The sequence below is a fragment of the Aptenodytes forsteri genome, unplaced genomic scaffold (genome assembly GCF_000699145.1).
Source record: "Aptenodytes forsteri isolate BGI_AS27 unplaced genomic scaffold, ASM69914v1 Scaffold151, whole genome shotgun sequence".
NCBI lineage: Eukaryota > Metazoa > Chordata > Aves > Sphenisciformes > Spheniscidae > Aptenodytes > Aptenodytes forsteri.
Window position 1 is genome coordinate 342,330 of NW_008795939.1, and position 22,573 is coordinate 364,902.

The 22,573-nt window shown below is 38.7% G+C and overlaps 1 protein-coding gene across 1 annotated transcript in view; it reads left to right on the top strand.

Moving 5' to 3' along the window:
* The window catches only part of FRMD3 (FERM domain containing 3), a 90,849-nt gene that overhangs the window by 17,349 nt on the left and 50,927 nt on the right, over positions 1-22,573 (top strand). The window contains exons 4-6 of the mRNA XM_009285255.2: positions 7,515-7,593; positions 18,382-18,479; positions 19,705-19,828. Of these exons, the coding sequence (XP_009283530.1) occupies positions 7,515-7,593; positions 18,382-18,479; positions 19,705-19,828 (301 nt within the window). The remainder of the gene's footprint in view (positions 1-7,514; positions 7,594-18,381; positions 18,480-19,704; positions 19,829-22,573) is intronic.

Below are 22,573 nucleotides of genomic sequence, written 5' to 3' on the forward strand. Positions count from 1 at the left end.
CAACAACAACAGCAAAAGAGAATGAGATGCTAACGAAAGTATTTTGTTATCAGCCGTAGATTTAGGACACAGAAGTAGAATTAACTGTGTGATTGGCTTTTCATGAGCAACTTCAGTTTAATACTAGCGTAACTTAACTTTATCTTTTGTCACAGATGAAGGACTTCAGTTGCTACAATAACCCTTTAAGGAAACAAAACAAGGAGAGAGAGATATATATATTTTATACGCATGTGTAAAATCCATGTAGATTATGCATAAGTAATCTTTTGCTCCCACAAGTTTCAAGGACATTTTTGTAAGCATTTCACATCAGGAACCCCTTGATTTATTTTTCTGAAAATATGCTATATTAATGTAGAACACTAAACTCTGAAGGCACACAAGGTTAATTCGTATTTTATCTAAAAATACTCAGTTTACTCTGCAAAAGTTTTAGACTCAGAAAAAGAAATTACTGATATTAATTTGAAAAGGATCACAGTCTCAGGTGACACAAGTGAGGACTGAAATTAGTAACAGGTGGAAAGTGTAAAAACTGAAGCAATGAAGTGACTGGTTAATAGAACATACATTATGTATATGACTTCTGGGAGAAACGGTGGCAGAAAGCTATTCACAGTGACTGTATTAGATGGAGGTTTCCTTTTCTTTCTTTGCCATTAAGGAACTCAGAAAACAGAAGTGATCTGTTTTGTAAGAATGGACTTTCATTTCCTCTGATGCAAGAGTAGGTTGTATTAATACTAATGATTCAAAATGTTCTAAATTCAGTTGAATGCTCAGATTTACATAGGATTACGGAGCACTTGCATACATGCAGCAAAATTCAAAAAATGCTGCGTGCTTGAGCTCAGCTACCATTTGTGGGGAACTTCATTTTACCCCAGCACAAGTTTTTCAGTGTATTTATTCATGCAGCTCAGTATTGACAAATATTCAGAGCAGAAAATTAATGGCTGGGAGTAGTGTTCTAACACAAATTTCAGTAGGTACTAGATTTCATGGGCCTCAGTAGTACATGAATCATTCAGGCATAATCCCTCTATATAGTCAGGTTGTACAGATCTCACAATTTGCTAGCTATACGATTCTGTCGGTGGGATAGAATGTTGTATGTTTGAAGCTCTTAAGTCTGCATAGGTTCTTATGTGATGCGCTACCATTTTAATTTCTTTAGCTTTGGCAAAAATCACTTCAAGTTCATATTTAGTAATACTGGGATATGACAGAAGGAATCTTCCAAAATATTTTATATTTCGTCTTATCACACATGAAACCATATTTAAACGTGTCCTGGTGCAACACAAGAAGAATGAAGGCATGGCATCTTTTTTGTCTCAGCATCTACCTTTGCATTTTCTATCATCTTCACTGAAATGTTTCTGTCGTAACATGATGTGTAAAGTCTAGGTCTGTACCTCAGCCATTTTTACTACTGATTTTGCCTGAGAGGGGAAATTCTAGTCTCTGAGAAATGTCCTGAACCACTGCCAGTCTTGTTTGTACTGCCAGTTGGTGGCCAGTGATCAGTAGCTGTGAGCACTGTGCTTCCAGTAGTGTGTTGGAAAAACTCTCTGGAAGGTTGCCTAAGGCAGCTGCATCTTTGTGGTTCTAGATAAAGACCTTTTAAAACCAGTTTTTCTGTTCTTTTGCATGCTTTTGTGTACACTGCTATTCTCTCCCAGATGCTGACAGTAAAGTTCCTCTCCATTTGGCCATCTTACTTTTTTTTACTTATTTTCTGTCTAGGAATGTCTTGAATCCCACTAGCCACATTAGCACTAATGTTTAAGTAAAGAACAGAGTTTTCCTACACACTTTCCCATGCTCTTTTTTCATTAATTTTAAAGGTTATTCTGTATAGTACGTGTGTAGCTATCCTGTAACCTGCTTTGTGGGAAATGCCCAACTGTATGGGTTTTGTTCTCGATGACGGTGGAACAGAATGAATTCTGTTGCTTTGACGTGCAGGAGTTCGAAATTTACATGTTTTTCTTGCTGCCTTGCATCTCAGATGATCTGAGAGAGTAATGCAAAAAGGATGTTCTCCTGTGTCAGGCCATTGGAATTTAAGTTAATTTCCTTAATCTCTAATGCTGTCATAAAATGTGAAAGGAGATGGAATGAACCAGGGGAAACAAGAACCCAGCTGCAGAGATGGGTTGTGCAAAACTTTCTAAAGATTCTTAAATCTCAACAAACTTGTCATCAGTTTCGTGTCTCAGTACAAGCCTGAAAAAGACTTTAATCAAATATGAGGCTCATAAATCCATGCACAGTGAAAACAGGAAGTTTTGTGTGATTCTTCAGGCACTAATCCTAATGCTGTTTATTCTTTACCTATGATCCTCATGAAGATTTAATAACACACTTTAAAGTGTTTTTGTAATTGGTTGATGAAAATCCACCTTGCCCTGTGTTGTTCCATAACTAATTGAGTGAAAAAAGGAAGACCCTACAATTTGAGGTTTATGATAGATCAGGTATCTCTTATGCATAAAAAAAAATATGAGTAGTGTTCTGTCTGTCTTAAACAAGCTCAGTAAGTGGTATGGATAAAGAGCTGATTCAGTTGGTAAGGGAAGAGGTATATGGAAACAACAGCATATGTCTTAGGGTTCCCCAGAGATCCTTCTGCAGCATCAGTGAACATGAAGACTGTTTGAGTGTTATGTTTTTGTTTTTTTTAAATGAGCACTAACTTTTGGTAGGGTAGTGTAGTTCAGAGAATATGTAACATCAAAGGGAGATGCAGGAAGTTTTCTGCAATGTTGCATTCTCAGGGCTATGAAGATAATTTAAACATCTGTTTTTGGCTTCAGTATCCATGTTTAATCAAAAAACCAACACTGCCAGTACAGCTCATTACAGAAGCTAGTATTTATGCTGCATGAAAACCAGGTTGTTAAAAACAAACACGAAACCTTCCCAAAAGTGGCAGCTGAGAATCTTCTGTCTTTTTCCCTCTTTGGTTCACACTTCTAAAACTTCAATCAAGTTTTTTACCAGCTTTTAAAAACAATTTTTCTCTCACATAATTATTTTTTTCTCATTTCAGATTGTCTTTCTATGAAGAAAATGGTAATATGAATGTGTAGTTTTTCTTAGGCTTATCATTCCCTATAAGCACTTCATCTACACAGAAGATGAATGATTCAGTGGGCTTTGCTAAAAAATGAATGCACGGGAGACTCGTACTCCCTTACACGTTGGTATCTGTGCCAAGGGGTGCAGCACCCATATCCCTCTTTGTTCTGGTCAGGGTGTTAAAGTTTGTTTTTTAGCTAGGAGGTCCTTACTGTTTCATGTACATTTGATAGTTTGTCTTAGTTAAATGCAACTGAAATAAACCTTAAAAACATACAATCAGTTGCCTGGAAACCTTCCATGTTGTGTGTGTAGTTCCTTCATGAGGGTCTAGATCATGACTGGTTTCAGCATTTGAAAGCATTTAAATGGTTTTATTTGTTATTTTGCCTTCATCTCTTATGTGCTGTTAGCACATAAACTGGCAAATTAATAGCCCTATTGCAATGGAGTTTGCAGTCAGTACTATTCTCCATGCTAAATTCCTTTGAAATTGTTGTAATTGTCAATCTTTTTTAGTGAGAAAGCAAAGCCTGTGATGGTAGGAATTCTGACAAAGCCTGAGGCATTTCACTTACACCAGCTGCTCCTTATCTGACAGGTAAAGGACCACTCTGAAAGAAAAGGCTTATAGCTATTGTAAAACTGATTATATTCAGGCTAGTTTTGTGCTGAAGAAATGTTGTTCTGCAAATTGAGTTCTGTTTTGGGAAGGTTTGTTGTTAATGTTTCCACTTTAATGTGTAAGTGGTAGAAAGTAATTTTGCTTTCAAGGAATTGAGGAATTGTCTGGCTTGACAGTCTCGTCTCTTGAGCTGACACAATTCACTGCCTGTCTTGCTTTCCACTAGTATGTTTCTCCAGTGCTGTAAAATCTGTAAGACAAAGGCCTTACTAAATGTTTACATATCATCAAGTGTGTTTTTGGAGGAACATTAGGCTTGTGCTCCATTTTAAAATTAAGATGGAGAGGAAAGTGGATAGCTGTGGGGGTTCCCTCCTTCCCCTTTCAAGTGTTCATTGTTTGTGGCTGGTTTTCTAACTGGGAAAGAGGAACAGAAAAAGAGCATCCTGTTTCCTTCTGTAATTACAGGGTACCTTATCTCATCTCCAGAGATGAATTGGATGGAGGGGATCATATTCTTTTTAACATTTCAGATTGCAGGTCGGGATTGTGCCATTCTTGCAGGTGTCTCTGAGAAAGAACCTCTGTTTAGCAGGCTGCAGCAGCCTTGTTTTGTATTGCTTGCTGCACTCCTGAGGAGGAATATTGTAACAGAAGCTTGAGTCTAGGAAAAGGCTTGCAAAGTAGACTTCAAACCGCCTTGCCAAATCTCCTGCGTATTCTGTGCGTTAGTGTATGCTTCTGTCACGTACTGTCCTTCTGCTATAAGGAAAACATTTCCTATTATAACCTTTGCTATTAACTGGATGTGGGCTATTTTTTAAGTGCAGTGTATGCCGTCCTTTCCTCACTATGATACTCTGCATATGGGGCAGCTGCTGCTTTTCTGTGGTTACCACATACTGCCAGAGTGTGGCTTTTATGCTGTAACTTTTATATTTTTTTTTCTTTCTATTTACCACAGCCAAAGTTTCAATTGTTTCATTGACATCCAAAAATTTGGGTAAAATTCAGTACATTTTTAGGGTCTTGCAGTAGGCTTGTACTAGATGGGGCCCTGCAGAGCCGTGCACTAGCAGTTCTTATTTCTGCATCCCTATTTCAAGCACGAACTACTTCTAAATCTGCCAGGATATTTAAAAGTCCTTTTTTGCTGAGGAAGAGCTCTTGCTCATTTAATACAGGTTGGCTTTTCTATCACATTTTGCAAGTGGAACTGTATTCTGAAAGTGCAAGTTTTTCTCCCTTGCATAGTTTTAAGAAGGCTATTGAGAAGAGAGAGAACCATTTAACATTACTTATGTTATCTTTTGCTTTGTCCAGGCAACATGACTCCTTAGTGCATTTCTGGATGGCTTTTTTCCTTTCTGGGACACTGAATTCAGTTTACCTCCTAGTTTGCCATTACAGGGCAGGGAGGACATAACAGCGTCCTCTGTTTTGCAGCCTACTTCCAGTCACTGTAAGACAATGCTGCAGTCGCATCTAAGATGCCAAAGCCCAGAGAAAGCAGTCTGAGTGTTTCTCTTGCCTTCAGAGGGCTTCTCCGGATTTGATTAGCTTGCATGTCCAAACCATACCTAGAGAACACTTAAGGCTTGTTTTCCTTTCTCCATTTCCTCTTGTTTGTTTCTATTTGTTACTGTTTCCTTGCTTGCTTTTTTCCTATATTTTTCATCTCTCCATCCCCATCTCTTCTGACGTTCCTCCTTGCGTCTTAAATGAGTAGTTATTTAAAGAAGTAAAAAAATGTGAAATCAGCAGTTTTTGTTGAGGCTGACTGTACTTACAAAAAGTGCAACATGAGGTCTTGAAAGGAGAAAATATTCCTTCATCTTCAAAAGCAGTTGAACCCTCCAAAAGATACCAACCGTAACAAAAGGTGTAATGCATTTTTTTTTCTGTTGCTTTTGTACATCACGTGGAACTATGTGATATCCAGAAATGTGTTTCTGGAAAACTGCAGCATACAGGTAAATGCTGCAGTCAGAGTAGCTTCAAGAATATCATGATTGTTGAACTAATTTCCACATGCAGTTTATACAAGCCAGTGAGCTAGTAAGCTTGAGGAGATGGTACAGTGAAATGTTTTGGTAGCTTAGTGATTACTGTTATAGATGACAATAACTAAAATGTAATTCTCTCTTTCACCTGTTCTCTTCCTCCATTTTCTCTGTAATTTTCTTTGTTCTTTTCTTCTGCCTTCCCTTCTTTTCCTCCTATAAAAGCACCATCTCTTCAAGATTTAGGAAGGTTAGGTTGACTGTGTGCATTGAGTATACATTAAGACTAAGGGACTTCTAAAACTAACTAGAATATTATAGATCTGCACTTTACTATGAATTAAAGTTGCATGGATGCTTTCTTTTAAAAAAAACAAAACCAAACCACAAAACCCCAACTTGTTAAAAGTAAGGATCTATAAATGTTGAGTACTAGTGTAAACGTATGCAGAAAGTTAGTTTCGTAGTTAAATATTTTAATAAAGGGATTATAATTCTGCACTCAGGTCTGTAGGACGCTCCCAAATGAGCACAGTGATCATACATTCCCGTTTTGTTTGAAGCCTCAGCTTTTTTTCTATTTCTGTCCATCTAAAAATGGCTGTGCTGGTAAACATTTTGGTAAAGAGGACCCTTGCATTGCTTACAGTGCCGAGGCCCTTGCTGCTTGGACAGCAGTTCTGCCTTGGTGCTTGCTCCATCCCCGTGCCCTCTCTCGGTGTGATCAGCAGGCCTGCCAGTTACCGTGGCCTGTGTAATATAGGTGGGTTTTTTCCCCACACCATTTACCTTTGAAGATGCGGTATTTTCCTTCTCACTTTGAACTGGAATTTAAAACATGAACATTACCTGGCTACAGATAGCTCTGAGGGCTCTGCCTACCTGTGTGTTGTGCCTGATGTGATATTTTTAAGCCTTCTACTTGGTTTTCACACATCTTTTATGCTAACATGGTTATCACAAGATGCCTCTTTGATTAGAATAATAGCCGTTGATTTGCGTTCTGCCTCTCCTGTAATCATTGAAAGATCACTGGCCTAGGATTAGATAATATCTTGAATGCTATCAAAGATACAACAATGGGATATAAAGCTCCCATTCCTGTTACTGTGATTTTCTTTCTTTCTTCCTTTTTTTTTTCTTTTTTGAGAAGTGAAAGTATTGTACTTAAGGCCTGGTATTGATACCATAGCTTGGGAGTAGGTAGTGTAGTCTTATTAAATGCTGGAAACAGAAACAGTTCTGTGGTCTCTAGCTTCATTAACCAAGTTTAATTAACAGTTTCTTCCATTTTGAGGTCTAAGCATTATCATTATCAGGAATAGCAAATATACATAACATCTTTGTATCTCATTGTGACAAGATGCAATTGCTTCCTCTTTACAATTGCAAAAAAAAAAAAAAAAAAAAAAAAAAAAAAAAAAAAAAAAAAAAAAAAAAAAAAAAAAAAAAAAAAAAAAAAAAAAAAAAAAAAAAAAAAAAAAAAAAAAAAAAAAAAAAAAAAAAAAAAAAAAAAAAAAAAAAAGCAGCCCAAATGTAATGTGTTTTGTACTTCTTGGATCAAGCAATAAGGGTTAGCTGTATTTTGCACGTGCTTTGGCCTTCTTTGTCATGTGTTCTATTCTTTTCATATGTGTGTACAATATTTATTGGTTTTGTTTGAATCCCTGCCTGATGCTTTAGAGCTAACCATCACACATGCTACTTTGTAAGACTGTTGGAGTCCACTCCTTCAGAGTGGCTGAGGCAATGTTTGTTTGCTACTGTTCTCATGCTTTTTCTTTATAATGTTTCAGCTCATCCACCATATACCATGTGCTTTAGAGTGAAATTCTACCCACATGAACCCTTGAAGATTAAAGAAGAGCTCACCAGGTACTTGTTTGTTTGCATTTAATGTACATCGTTAACAAGTTCAAAATAAGACAGTTTGTTGCATAGGGTAGAGTTCTCACTACTTATGCTAAAATACTAGAGTAGACAGACATTTGCACTACTGATAGCTATTTATTGTGATACCTATGGATTTTTAAAAGCAGTTTAAGGGGACTTTTCTGTAACATACGGAGAAATAGTGATGCTGTTGAAGAACTTTCAAAAAGAGAGGCAATGGTCAAATGACTGGGCAAGGATTATCCTGACTCTTCCCTTGGCAAGGATTGTGGTCTTGAGCAAGTTCCTTTTGTGTCTTAGTTTTTCTTTTTTTGTGTGAAATAAGCTGTGAAGTTTAATTTAGTAATGGCCCTAACTCTTTCAACAGGAACATAAATAGCCTCACTGAATTTTCTCTTGTGTGTGTCTTTAGGACCACAAACAAGGTAGTATTTTTAAAGTACTGATAGACCTTTAGCAAACTGATGTAGAGGTGCAGTATGTTTATATTTTTAATGTACAGCTGCTCAGGAGGTTAAGTAGTCTTGTTGCTTACATTGGAATTTTCCAGCCTTTCCTGTGAAAACACACCTATGCAACAGATCAGTCATACTTAACGAATGGGGGTTTTGTCCTTCCTACTAGCCATTGTGAATCTTCTGTTGCTCTGGGTATTTTTCAAGGAATGTACTTGGGGGAAAAAATGTAGGAAAGTAACAGCTCTTTTGACCTCTGCACCAGCCATGCAGGACTGTATGCACGCCTTACCGCGTTGTTAGCAGGTCACACTGCTGACTAACAGTTGCACGCTGCAGAAGCACGGAATGCCTGAACACTGGTTGCCTTGAGTTCTTCATTAATGCTTTCCCCGAGCCCTGCAAATTCTTATGCTCACGAGTCACTTCATGAATGGGAGTGATCCCATTATCCCTGGTCTCATACTGAAAGTTTCAGGAACAGCTTGCATTCTGCTGAATGGTAAGTTTATAGTTTGTATAGAGCAGCTGGAACATGCAGTTCATATTATAGCTGTTTATCTTGGGTGAAATACTGAAACTGTTTAGCTGAGTGAACAGGTTGTAAACCAGGAAGTCAAGGGATTTTCATTATTTGTTAGTGTATGTCCTTGGGTGAACGTTTACTTTTTATGAGCCAGAGTATAAACTTTGTATAGACCTTCCTCATTCAAGAGCCTTAATGAATTGATTTTTTTTTTCTTTTAACTACTTGGATACCCTCCCAGGAGAAGTTTTATTGAAATGCAGAGCACCTAGAATTAGCTCACTGAAGTGTATTGTGCTGTCAGTATGTTTTAGACTTTGCTGGAACATTTCAAATTAATTTTTAAAGTCAAGCTGCTGTATGAAAAATGTTTTACGGTCTTTTGTTAAAACTATTAAGACCTTAAAAAGGAAAAATAATTTCTCTTTTCATACGTCCACCTTTGTGCACATGACACATTTTTGTATGTGATGAGCTTTATGCTCATCAGTGTTGCTATTTGGGAAGCTTTGCGGTGTCTCTGCCCAGGTCCCTTACACAGTAACAAAGTATAGGAAATGCTCCCGAAATGTGCAAGTGAAGTGTAGTCATGTAACTCACCTCTGAGAATTTGCTTCATTGTCTAAAGTAGAGGGTCAGATTCAAGGTGACGCTCTAAATTGGCTTGAGTTAAATTTTTTTCTTGAATTGCAACGGTTGGTGAAATTCAAGAAGAAAAGGTGCATTAGTATTTGACAGAGGGCAGTCATGAAACTTTGACAGCTAGTTGGCTTTTTGGTAGATTTTATTTTTTTTTCTTTTGCTCTGCTCTGTTCACTGGATGATCACATTTGTTGCAGTGTGTGCTTAAGATGATTTGAAAATAAATTAATAGTATTGTCACCCTTTGACTTACAAGCCATCTGTACTTCATAGCTGTATATACAGTCAGCTGAGTCAGAGTAATAGTGCTTTGCATTTCTGCTACTCTCAGTGCCTAAGCATATCACAGAGCTGCTCCCTTGCTTCTTCAACTGGGTAGAAATCTGATGGGTGTCTGTAGTCCCCATTTAGATAATGAAATTAAGAAACAGTAAGACTTATCCTGTTATATTGTCATACTACTCTTTGGTTCAAAATATTAATTAACCTTTTCTAAATCCCCCATGTGGATTATTGTCGATGCAGTCTTTGTAAAAACTTTATAGGAATAAATTTTTAATGAAGTACCTTAGAGACATCAAAGAGATGTACAGATGTTAAAAAGAGCTGTTTTCCCTGCTCTTTCATGGCAATATCTGACATTAAAAAATTAACATCTATTCTGTACATGAAGCTGTGTGTGTATGGGATAAATTGTTCAATTTCTGTGAAAATAGTATAACATGGATAGAAATACTATTCAGGATTTAGACATCACTTGCAGGAAGAAAATTAAGTATTTGTCACCTCAGATTACTGCTGCCTCATTTCTGTCCTACCTTTGGTAGGCTGGGCTGGACTGTAATCCTTGAGTTAGTCTGTGGTTTTACAGGTGGAACCATTTTCAGGAAATTAAGATGGAGAATGACCTAGCTGAAGTCATCCCTCTGTCTGTGATATTATAGAAAAAAACCCCGTAAGAGCATGAAAATGTGTGCATGCCGTGTGTTCAGAGGCCAGGAGTGCCTTGGGCAAAGGATCGAGCCACACGCTTGCCTGTCACCGCATTTCGTTCCACTGCTAAGGACGCCTGTGAATATTGTCAGTCACGTCGTACTATTCCAGCTGCTTACTTTCATCTTCCCTCATTTTAATTAACAATCGCTTCCATAGCTATGCTTTTGAAATAAAATCAGTGCCTGTCTCTGGATGTTAAGGCACTTTGAGGTATGATTGCTAAATAAGGAATTCTGTGGACTCAGGACAAAATTTCTGCTTCTCGCTGCAGAAGGAGGTACTGTGTGGTCCTTGATCACTGTTTTCTCTAGAGTCCGCTGGTGTTAGGATTGCAATTCACAAGTTAAGTTCAGTGGCCATGGCGGTTGTCGCCTTGAGCTGTCTTGTTTCTGTAATAACAGACTACGTGCCAACAAAGTCCAAATCTTAATGCACTTCAATGCTTAACCTTCTTAACTCATCTCCTTAACTTGTGTCAACATGGATTTAGAAGATCTGTCCTTATATTTGGAAATACTGCTTCCTCAGCAGGGCAGTGAGGCCATACATGTTTGAAACGTGTTTGAGAAAGACTAAAGACACACTTTTTAATAGTTAAACTAATCAGGCAGTTTTCCCAATGCCTTTTAGAAAATTGTGATGAGAAAGTGGCAAGGATTTAACTTATTTTGCTCAAATGATTTGGCCTCTGAATTTATATCAGCAGATTGCAACACAAACAGTGAATATGGATTTTTGAACAGTTTGTGTAATCTTTTAAACTGAGAGAGGTGCTCAACCTTAGTAGAAGAGTGATGTTCCTCTATGCTGTGGCCATCTCTGAGGGTTTGACTTCTGCTTCATGGGTAGTATCATGAGGATGTCAGGCTCTTCTGAATGGTACATCTGTGGCTTTCTAGATCTGATTGTCTAGCACTTACAGGTGATGTGAAGTCAGAACAAAGTACTTCAGTTTCAGAAAACAGCATTGAACTGGCTTCACTAAGCATCCCTAATGAGAGTAATAACTACCGGTTTTTAATTAGGCAATAGCAACATGACAAGCAGGTCCTCACATCTCCCTTGTTCCCTGCCATGCATACCTGTAAAACATAATTTCGGTTTCTTTTCTTGTTAAATCAGCATCTGCTCTGCAGCCTATTTTCTGGGTGACACTACACAGGATTGGGGTAGAGGCCTTGAATACATACGTTTTCAGTATTGTTGCTAATTTCCTTTTCTCCTAATTTTCTTTTTTTTCATCTTTTTGGTGCATTTCAGTTGTTTTTCCAGAGAGCATGACAGGCTTGATGGTGAGAGGAGGTTTTCTTCAGCTATGTGCACAGAACCACATGCAGAAAAAGGGATATTCCAGAGGTCACTATGATGGTGAAGATTATTCTGCTGACATGGCATGCAAAGATATAAAATTGCCATGAAGGAAGTTGTAACTGCAGAGGTCATTCAGTCTGCAGCACACACAGCATCCCACTACACTCTCTGGAAAGCACAGATATTTTTTCTCTGTGCCTCTTTTCACTATTCTTTGATCACAGGTCAGAACCCTGGGCGGGTCCCCAGCTAGGAAAGCCTGAGATGCTGTGTGTGAACAGAAAGGGAACAGTCAATGGAGTGTGTACAGATGGATGCAAAGACTGGTCACACTTGGGCACAGATTTTTACTATGTTATTTCTTTTCAGTGTTCTTGTTTAGGTAATAAATAAATAAATAAATCAGTGATTTTTTCTTTCTTACGTAATAAAGCAGCCCAAGGCCTCATGCCTTCTTATCTCCCAATCCCTACATTATACTGTGTATATATAATTAAAATGAGAGAATATAAAGTCATTTGAGGTCCCAAAGGAATGATCTAAAATGCTACAGATAATACTGTATCAGCAGTAATCCATGATTATTGTAGAAAAAACAGACCTAGAAGAGGGCATGGGTGAGTAGCTGGCAGAATTAACCAAAGATGGATTATTTCAACTAGCTTTCATCGTGCCCTGTTTCCTAATCCATATTTCCTAATCCAAGAAGCAGTTCTTCAATCACTAGGCTGTCATAAAACAGTGTAATCAGTACTTTGATACAAGAAAGAAGATAAAAAAGTGTTTAACTAGAAGTCATACAAAATGACAATGATCTGGCGTATGTAAACATGGCAAATTCAAGAGCCGTGAGTGAGCTAGCTTGGGTGAGGAAGAACCATACAGCTGCATGCATGCATGCATGCAATGCTTGACTAGTCCTATCTCAAACAGCTGTACTTGATGCTGCCTTGTGCTGGAAGAGCCTGGTGCGTTTCCCTCCAGAAGTGGGAGGCCAGTTGAGGCTGATAGTGCTCCAGCTGGTTGTTAATGCTTGAATATCAAACTATTTATTTGCAAGTTGAAAAGTTTTGCAGTATGTTCATCCTTCCAAGGGTGAGCCAATATGAGGTGGGCTTGTGCTGCTGAACCCTGTTCCAGGCATCATTTAGGAATACCTCTGTCTCTCTGGGTACCCTGTCGTGCTTTTCTTGAGATGTGCAATGGTAGCTATGTTTTGATGCCTCTGCAAGTCCACTTGTCTGTTTTGGCTTTCTTGAGGCCATATTGGCAGTTGGCAAGTGAATTTACAGTTTTAATAGTATTGGACTCACAGTCAGATTGAATAGCATAGGTCTTAAAAATGAATGAGAGTTGTAGTTAAGAGCACTTGGGGCTGGCAGGCTTGCAGATAGCATTTGGGGCGGGGGAAAGAATTATCCAGGAGAGTCCTGGATTTTTTGGTGGAGCTTGTGCCTGTGGGAGAAGGAGACCTTACACATTCAGAGCTCCTCTTGTGGTCCTCTGAGGGGAAGGCAGGAGGGCTGAGAAGATGCAGTTCAGTTGTGGAAGCTTGCAGTAGAGAATCTATTCCTGTGCTGTGGTGGGGCTTTTATGTACCCAGTATCCAAAACAAAGCTTGTCCCTTACCAGTCCTTTGTCCTCTTTATTCATCGGTGAAATGAATTCTTGTGTAGCAATAAAGCTTTTTTCCCCCCTGTAGCCAGTGCTGTGAAGCAGCTGGCTGGCATGGTAGTTTTTCACACTTTTCCCTTTTCCCGAGGAAAGACCATACACTGTAATGCAGGCACTGGCCAGCTGCAAAGCCAGGAGGACAAGCCCACGTATTGCTAGATCAAGTGGCAGTCATCATCCTGACCACAGAAATGAGAGACTGGAGATTACTGGAAAGCTGTTACTGAAGTGACCTTCCAACCACCACCGCAGGGCAGAAAATGGACTATTCCTTTCTGAGGGAATAGTTTTGGTGTGGGGTTTTTTTTAATACTATGGATCCAGAGCTTCTCTCATGATTTTGGCGATCTAGGAGGAACTTAGGTTCAGGATGGAGTTATAGGGTGCTGCTACTTTTGTTGTGTTTGAATCCTTAGCATTAGTACTTGTTTGCAGAAAGCACACAACAAGGAGGGTGGTTCTTCCTACAGGTGCCTGTTAACACAGAAGACAGGCATGCAGTTTCCCAAGTAAGTTAACAAGATAGTTCCTACCACTTTTGGTGTTATATATTTTAAGAGAAAAAGATTTTTCTTTTTTCCTGTGTTTGAATGAAGATTATGTTTTGAAGTCATGATGGCTATGCTCCTAATTCCTAATTCCTCTGCTAGAATTTGGCTTACGACTGATTAGGTAGATTGAAAGGGCAACTGCTGTACTAACATCACTGTGGCATGCTTATTGCCATGTGTATCTGTTTTACAAATGCTGTGATGGGTTTAAGCGACACTAGCGTGAACAAAACCTTCATATTGTTCCAGGAAAAAAAAAAGATTATCTCCTCCTCACCCAAATTCACTGAAAGGTTACTGCTATATTGGGAATTTTAACAGTTACATTCCTGCCTATTCATTTTAGTATTATTTTCTGGATTTGTTGCTCATGAATTTGTCTAATCATTCTTTTTTTGGACTTAGTAATATTGTTTTTCTTCACAGCCTCCTGAGGCAGTTAGTTCACTACCTGCTGTGTAAGGTAGTTTCAGGAAACTAGTGCTCCGGCAGTGTACTTGGTGATATCTACTGCAGAAGACAGAATGTGAAGTTAGTGTCCAGAATAATATACATAAAGAACTCATACATTCTGCTGGGGGAGGCGGGCACCCAATCCAGGAATATTGTAAACACGTGCATTTGCCCTCTGCTACTCTGCACCTGAGTATGCACAGTAGCATGGGAAGGAGCAGTGCGAAGTTAGACACCATGCTGAGATAACAATTTTTGAAACATTGCTGGATCTCTCGAGGTGACAGTGTCTGTCAGCTGGAAAGGCTGCGACACCACTGGGAGAAATGCTTGTTACTGGGATAGAATGAGTGAAGTCACTTGCACACAAGAAAAAAACACTATGTGGAAAAAACACAAAGTTTAGCTATGGGAAAGCTTTCTTGCCTCATTGAACACCTTAAAATAGATAAATAAATTGACTGTTAAGCAGTTAGCAGCATGGCCTCTGGAAGGTCATGAAGCCTGCTTGAAAACAAGAATAGATATTGCTGACCCTTCATCTGCAGTTGCGGGAAGGGCTTGGCTAACCTGGAGTTGAGTCATCTATATTGCAAACAGATAATAGATGGAAATGAGGTTATTCCAATGATAGACATTTGTGAGTGTAAGCGCTGAAGCATACATTTACTAGCTTGCTGGTAAGCCTGCGTACTTAGGGCTGTAAATCAGGCTATGAAGTTGTGCCAGGGCTTGGAAAAAAACAGCTATGGTGAAAGGACATGAGAAGCAGCAAAATCAGATCTGATTTTGCAAGTTATTTCTGTAAGTGTAGGCAATTTTAAATACATGCATAAACCTTACTGAGTTCAGGAGTCAGGTATGCATTCATAGGTCTTTGCTGACCTGGGACATACATTACATTATCAGGGTTATAGGAAGTGTCTGAGGTTCAGCCAACCTTTGGCAAAGCTTGTAACATTGGCTTTCAGTCCAAAGTGCATCTATCTCCTTCATTTGAAAGAACTCCTTAATCTCTTAGTCTTGTTCCAGACTGCCCTTCTTGCTTTGAAGATGAACAGTATTTCATGCAGCTTGCTGTGTGGGTGGTCTCTGAAAATCACATTCAGACTCTCTGATTCTGCTCTGCATGGGTATTCCCCTGCCCTTCTTGTAAGTGCAAGTGCTTCCCTTGTGTCCCAGCCAACAATTTTTCCAGTCTCCACTGTGAACTGTGCTCTGTGCCTCTTTTCCCCTCTTGACTGCTGCCTTCTGTCTTGGAGATGTTCCCCCCCCCTTTTTCTTTTCCTCAGAAGTGGAATAATTCTTTGAAAGTGCAGTTTCGAACCATTTGATTAAGGATTTCAATGGTCAAATGCATGCAGCAACTCAGTAGCACAGAACCTTAGTGACAGAAAAAATAAACAAAAATGCATATATTGACAATTCAAATTGAAAGAGTATATAATATTTTTTATTGTAATGAAGCTAGCTTTGGGGGGTATTTTTTTGACAAATTTTGGTAGTTTCATATTGCAAACAGGCTTAAGCAAGAAACTAGTATAATACCTATATTTATTCCTATTTGATTTCTTTCTGGGGAAAAGAAAACCATGTATTTCTTGTTTAAGATTAGCTCAGAAAACTGAGACTATTATGGATGCAGAAATATAGTAATGACATTGAGGATCTTTGATCCTGGTCAGCAACAAACTATTTGCTTAGCAATGCCAGAAGTATGCACACTACCACCCAAACTCCCATATTCATCTATATAGAATTTTAGTGGAATGCATAGAAATGCGTTTTTGCCCTCATTCTGAGGGGTTTCTGTCGATGCTGCTGTTATCTTTGATCCTAAGTGCCGGTGTAGTATCTTAGTGACCCATCACAAACTGTTGTATTTATGGCTGTCCCCCTGTATTAAAAAAAATGGGTTTGAATTCTACTGAATTCATGTATTTGCGTTTTCAGGTTTATTCTCATAAAATAACCATATATTGGGGGGGAGGGGGACTCCCTTCCATCTCACTTCAGGAATCTAACTTGTGATTTGTTGCATAGCATTTGAGAGAGAGAAAGAAGGAGGCTTCCTGACTCTTGAATAGATGCTTTGAGTCAATTCTTGAAGATTTTCCATTCTCCCTGGGCTCTGAACGTAATGGCTTGTAATAGATGGTCAAGGTGGGCAGCATTGATGCCTAATCCTGTTACATGGGAAAGAATTTCCTGCAAAACTCATTTTTCTTCTTGTAAATACCAAAATATTCATAGAAAAGTAACTGTTCATAGCGTTTGCTTCCATCCATACAGCTGGAGAGTCAGACCTAGCACGGTCCTGAGACTTCAGATCCTTAGTTCTCATCTCAGCCTCCTGTCTGCAAATGTAGGTTGGGAGCAGTGGGTTAATATGCTTTTCCAGAAGCCTGTTTACTTTCGTATCTCATAGTAATTTTCAAACTCAGAAACCACCAATGTGGAGTGTCACTGGAGATCTGTTGACCTTAAGCTCAGCTAACAAACCATGGTGTGAAATCTTGGGATGGCCTTTCATAGGTGTCTTTTTTTGGCTCTTCTTAAGAGGTGAATTCAGTTTGGCCTCAAGCTAACGGTCACTCTGGAGAACCACAACCCAATTTTTCACCCTGGCAAGACTTACTAAAAGTTTTAGGACGGGGACTGCTCATTTGCCCGAGTTATGTGTGGTATCTGCATCAATATACTGAGCCTCTTCCAGTAGGCTGTCATTGCAGATTAAGAATTTTTACTGCATTTCACTGAGGCCTTCGGTTCACCCTGATGCAGTTCTCCTCTGGGAACTACCTGTACTCTAGCAGTGCCAAATTGTGGAAGTGAATTAGTGAGCTGTTACTGGACACTGATTACAGGGAAAAAAAGGGGTTGCAAAATAAAAAAAAGGCCTTGAAGTGCAAGGTTGCTGTAGAAACTTGTAATACTGTAATGCAGTGAAGGGATGTATTCATAATGAGAACAAATTGCTTTTCTCAGGGATAACTGTCTCGTATTTATGTAGCATTTAGTAACAATCCAAGGAAAGGAGGAAAATTTCTTTTGCCCTTCAGATAATACTTACAGTCTTGCTTAAATCTAGAACTCACTGTAAGCTTCAGATAAGCTACTTGGTGTAGGAGCTCATGGTATACACAGAACCAAGTAACTTGGGCAAAATGTGTCTGACATCAGTGTTATTCATAAAGCACATTTTTATCAGCTGCACCGTAGCTTAAGGTTGGAGAGGACTGGCAGCATCAAGGAATGTCCTGAAGGTCTGCAGAAGCCACTGAGTCTGATAGCACCCTCTAGATAGTTGACTTTATCTGGCTAAAGCAATGCTTAAATGGTTTATTTTCCCAGAGGGGTGAAGCTGCTGAATGGTGCAGCTGTAATGAGTTAGGTGGCTGGGAAAGGAGCTGTGAGTGAGTCACTGGGGTGGTTGTGAGTTGGTCTATCTCTGGGAGGCTGCTGTTCCGGGGGAGAAAGCAAAAGCGAAAGCGATGGCCTCATGGCTGCGCCTCTCCTCTTGCTGTTAGAAATAACGCTGCTCTCTGGTAGGAGGCAGAGGGCAGGTAGAAGGAGCCTTTTGTTTTCTTCTCCCCAGTTCTTCTGGAGGAAGAACAGCTTAGAGGAATGTGAGAGGTTCCCCCCAGGCAGGTCCCCTGTGCCCGATGCCCCCCCTGGGTCTCAGGGAGTTGCTTCTGCCTCAAACCTTCATCTAGGATTCTTCGCGGATTAAAAAAACAGAAAGGAAAGAAATCCTCTCCACTGTGGTCAATGTGCTATTTTGTCTACAGCAATAGAGAGATTTCATTGTGTAAACCTGTATTTAATGAGAGGGGGTGTGCTCAAACAGATGAACATTACTGTAATTTATTTCATGTTACTAATGAGCATCATAACAGCTGTACATTTTAAATAAAGTACTCTCCCTGCTATCTCTTAGTGGGTTTTTGTTACTTCCGCTGTCACTATTTCATTGTTACTGAGAAAAATCTCTTGTCTTACATGTAGTTTTTCCTGTGGTTGCGCTTTGCCTCTTTTTCCTGCCATTTAAGGTGGCAAGAGAGAAATCCAGAATAGTTGCAGAACTGGTTTCACACTGATAAGTTAAATCTGTTATAAAAAGATGCCACATTATTTCCTAATTTTTTAAATTATATTTCAGATACCTCTTATATCTACAAATAAAAAGGGACATTTTCCATGGCCGTTTGCTGTGTTCTTTTTCTGATGCTGCCTACCTGGGTGCCTGTATTGTCCAAGGTAAGTACAAGCAGCAGACTTGTTTAAATACTTAATTCATAGATGTGTTCAGTAGAAAGAGAAACTCAAAACTGTTGTGGGAATATAGCTAGCAATAACATACATATTTTTTTAGTTGTACTGTTTCCCTGCATTGACATGCACTGTAAAGTGTTTTAAGTAATTCAGCCACTTAATCAACTAAAACCAAACTGGAACTTAAAAAAAAATTTAAAAACAATGGGTTGTCTTAGCATTTAAGTGAAAAAGTATGGCATCAATGTTAGATTCCAGTTCTAAACAAAGCAAAATTCTGTTCTGAATCCTTAATGTAACTGTAGCCTATTCCATTTGAACTAAGCAGGAAAAAGTGTCATTCAGTGCCCTTTCTTAGAGCAAAGATGACCTGTGTGATGATGGAATCTCTGGCAAAATAGTAGATGTCATTCAAGGAGAAAGGTCTTTTTTTTTTTTTTTTTTTTTTTTTATTCTCCCCCTATTTCTCCCCATCATTTCCTTAGGGCCAAATTCAGGTATATGTCTTGGATTGCACACAAAGAAATAGTTAGCTAGGTGTCTGATGAGGCACTTCATATGTGTGGAAGTCCCCTTCATTCTGCCTTAACATGAATTAAGTTCTTGATGCATTATAAGGCAGCGTATCCAAACCAAGATTTAGTCTAGACCTTATTAAAGGAGGCTCATTTAGAAAATTAAAACACCAAATGCCATGTTGGGGTACCTAAGTGACACATCTTCTAGAAGAGGAATCAAATACTGTGGGCCACCTTAAATAATGTTACAGCCTGTGTTTCTCTGCTAGAACAGAATTAAACCAGTCCATATCAGTGAGGATAAATCGGTGTAAAAAAGAGGAGAATCTGGAGTGCATTGTTTTAGTTCTGCCTGGTACCAGAATGACAGGTACTCAAAGGGGGAGCATTACCTATGCCTCTGTTTTACAGAGCACGTTTCTGCCACAGAAAATAGTTTAGGATTGCTAATTACTGCTGCAGTTAATAAACAGTGAACTTAATTTGAAACTTATTGATTGAAGTGGCAGTTATAAAGATTTTGTTGTTTCAGTTAACTATCAATTCTTCAAAGTAGCATTTCTTGAGAGATGCTGGATTCTTACCAATCATGGAAGTGTCTTGAATTACCCTGTATTTACTGACTTTTCTCCTTATTAACTAATGTTGCAGTTGAATTTTTCTGTTTTGTTTTGTATTTTGGATCTGTTTAGCTGAGCTTGGTGATTATGATCCTGATGAACACCCAGAGAATTACGTCAGCGACTTTAAGATTTTTCCCAAGCAGTCACAAAAGCTCGAGAAGAAAATAGCTGAAATGCATAAAAATGAATTCAGGTAATTTAGAATGCTCTTTGATAAAGAGACAGCTAAGAAATACTTTTATCTGTTTCCGAATAGTGTATGTTAACTTAGGAGGCTTTGTTCTTGGATTATAATAGATGCTCTACCAATATACTGTCTGATATGCTGTATTTGAAAATGCGGTTTCAGCTTAGTGAGTTTTCTTTTCCTGTTAACCTTCATTAATCATAGCTGATTCCTGCATGTGTGCTGGTAATTTAGACTGCATTTGCTTGAAATGTAGGTCTGGTTAGTGGGAGTGGCTCACATCATGAGTGCTACTCTGGTTGATTAGTGGAATAACATCTTTCATTTAGGGATCACATGTCTTTTGCTGTGAAATTTCTGTAGGTATTGGAATTATAAAATTCTTGATAGATATTGACCTGACTGAAACTGTAATTACATTATTTTATCTTTAGGCTGTTAACATAGTGGTGAATTGCACAGAAATGTATTTAAATAACTTCTTTGGAAGACTAAGGAGGTGAGATTCAGAGCTCTGCATGCCCTTTTTCTGTCCTAAACTTTTAATAGTGTGACAAAGGGGAATGGAGAAAGATAGATTAATCAATCTTTGGTTTCAAAGTTGAATGTGTCCCTGAAGTATGGTGTTTCAGGAGAGAAGTAGCAGTGCGTTGTGCAACTATACCCTCTTCAGGATTGTCAGCGAATGACACGCACAGTAGTCGTGACGGTAGCTTGAATGATACCCTAGTCATTTCGCTTAGTTGAGAATAGTCCTTGGGAAACTTGGAGAGGAATAGGATGTGAAGAAAATCAAATGAAAGCAAACGATTAATTACATAAAGTAGAAGGACAATTTTTATTCAAAGATTACAAGAGTCTTTGCACTTGCTTAAAACCCCTATGTTTTGTTTTCATATTGCGATATATGTAAATGCTTTGCATAAGTATGTGAATACTATTTATACCAAAAACAGGTTGTGAGACACCAAATTCCTGGGGGGAAAAAAAAAGAAAACGAAAAATTCCTTTTCAGAGGAGTTAAAGCTTAAAACACCTCTTTTTTTCATAAGCCTATCAAATATGTTATTCAACCAAAGTGCAACATTCATGACAGTAAGCTTGCCAGTATTAATGTGTCTTCTCTTTTTTCCTTCCTGAAACCTATATACTTTGTTTATATTTCTTTCAGCAAAACAATGTTTTAAATGGCACAGCTACATCTGATTGAATTTTAGAGCAGTCCAGGCTGCACTTTACACAGACCCATAGAAACAGCCTTTTAAAAAAAGAAAACAGAATTCTCTTACTTTCAGTATTGTTCCATACAGTGGCTGCAGATTTCCAAAGGATAAATTCAACCTTTAAAAACTAAGATCTTTCATCAATTAGGCCAAGGTGCAATTAAAAAGATTTTGATCGGTTCAGTCTTTCAAGAACAGGCTAGTCCTTTATTTAAAGTTAGGAGAAGGGAAGGAAGGGTGGTTAGCCAAAGCTGGTGTTTTTTGTATTTCATAGCCCTGGGAGAGATATATTTTTCTGTGTTATTTTTTTCCCTTGTGCATAATTCTACCCATCCATTGTGAATTTAATCTGCTAGTTCCTCTATTATGAATAACCAGGCACATTTCTTATCTCATTTTTAAAATCCTCTTTCCTGTTAGTGCAATGTTGCTGATCCTGTGACAGTAAATGCTGTAAGCCTTTGCACAGGTCCCTCTGGGATTCTCCTGGTTGTGGATTCCTCCCATCAATAGCTGCTCAGCATGCGTGGATGTCCCCTGGATTTCTTCAGTAGTCTTGGTGAGGGACACTATTCATTGTTGCCTTTTGGAAATCAGATGATATCCACCTGACTTCTTTTGCCTGTGGATCTGCTGATTCCTAAAAAGAATTCCAGGAGGTGTTTGAGGCATAACTATAATTTATAGCAGAACTCTTCTCATATATCCCACTTATGTATATGTTCCTTAATTCTTTTTCTATTCTGGATTTTACCGATTTGTGTTATGAATGTTAGGCTCAGTGGCTTATAGCTCTTTGCAGCCCTCAGGAGCTGTTTTCTTTCTTTTCTGTTTTCTTTCGCTTACGTCGGCATCTGGTGTGCCTTACCTATTTGTCTGGTTATACAGTTTCAGAGCTGTCTGGATAGCTACTACCTGGCAATTTTCCCATGTAGCTCTGTCTTCCCAAAATTGATCATCCTACTACATTTTTTACATCAGATGTTCATTAGTCACATAGAGGTTTTACCTTTTTCCGGATATTTAATTCCATGGATCTCTATTCTAGGGGTACAAATTAATAAAACATATCTGTCATGTAATGAACTATATGTAGAGAGGTCCAGTGCTAGATGATCAGATTTCCCTATCTAGCTGGAAAAAGATGATTAGAAAAAAACACTGAGCTTACAGGCTTCTGTCTGGTATTGATCAGCACATCTGTTTCACTGCATTCAGCAAGTTGAATTTTCTGATAAGAATTAATATTTTGCTGCTCAATGAGTATTTTTAAAAATGCTGCAAAAGGTTCCCCTGGCCTTTTTGTAACAAGATATTTGAGTGACGTGTTAGCTGAGAGCTAACATGTGAGGAGAGCAGAAGAGACTAAGAGCCATTTTAATCCAGCTGCCATTCTGCTACCTTCAGAAGAGTTACTTCTGAGTTTCAGCACTGCACGTGAGTCTGGCTCTTTGTTTTCTTCACACGTATAAATAAACAAAAGATGATGGCATCTCTGTCCTGCAGCAGGCTCCCATATAACCAAAGC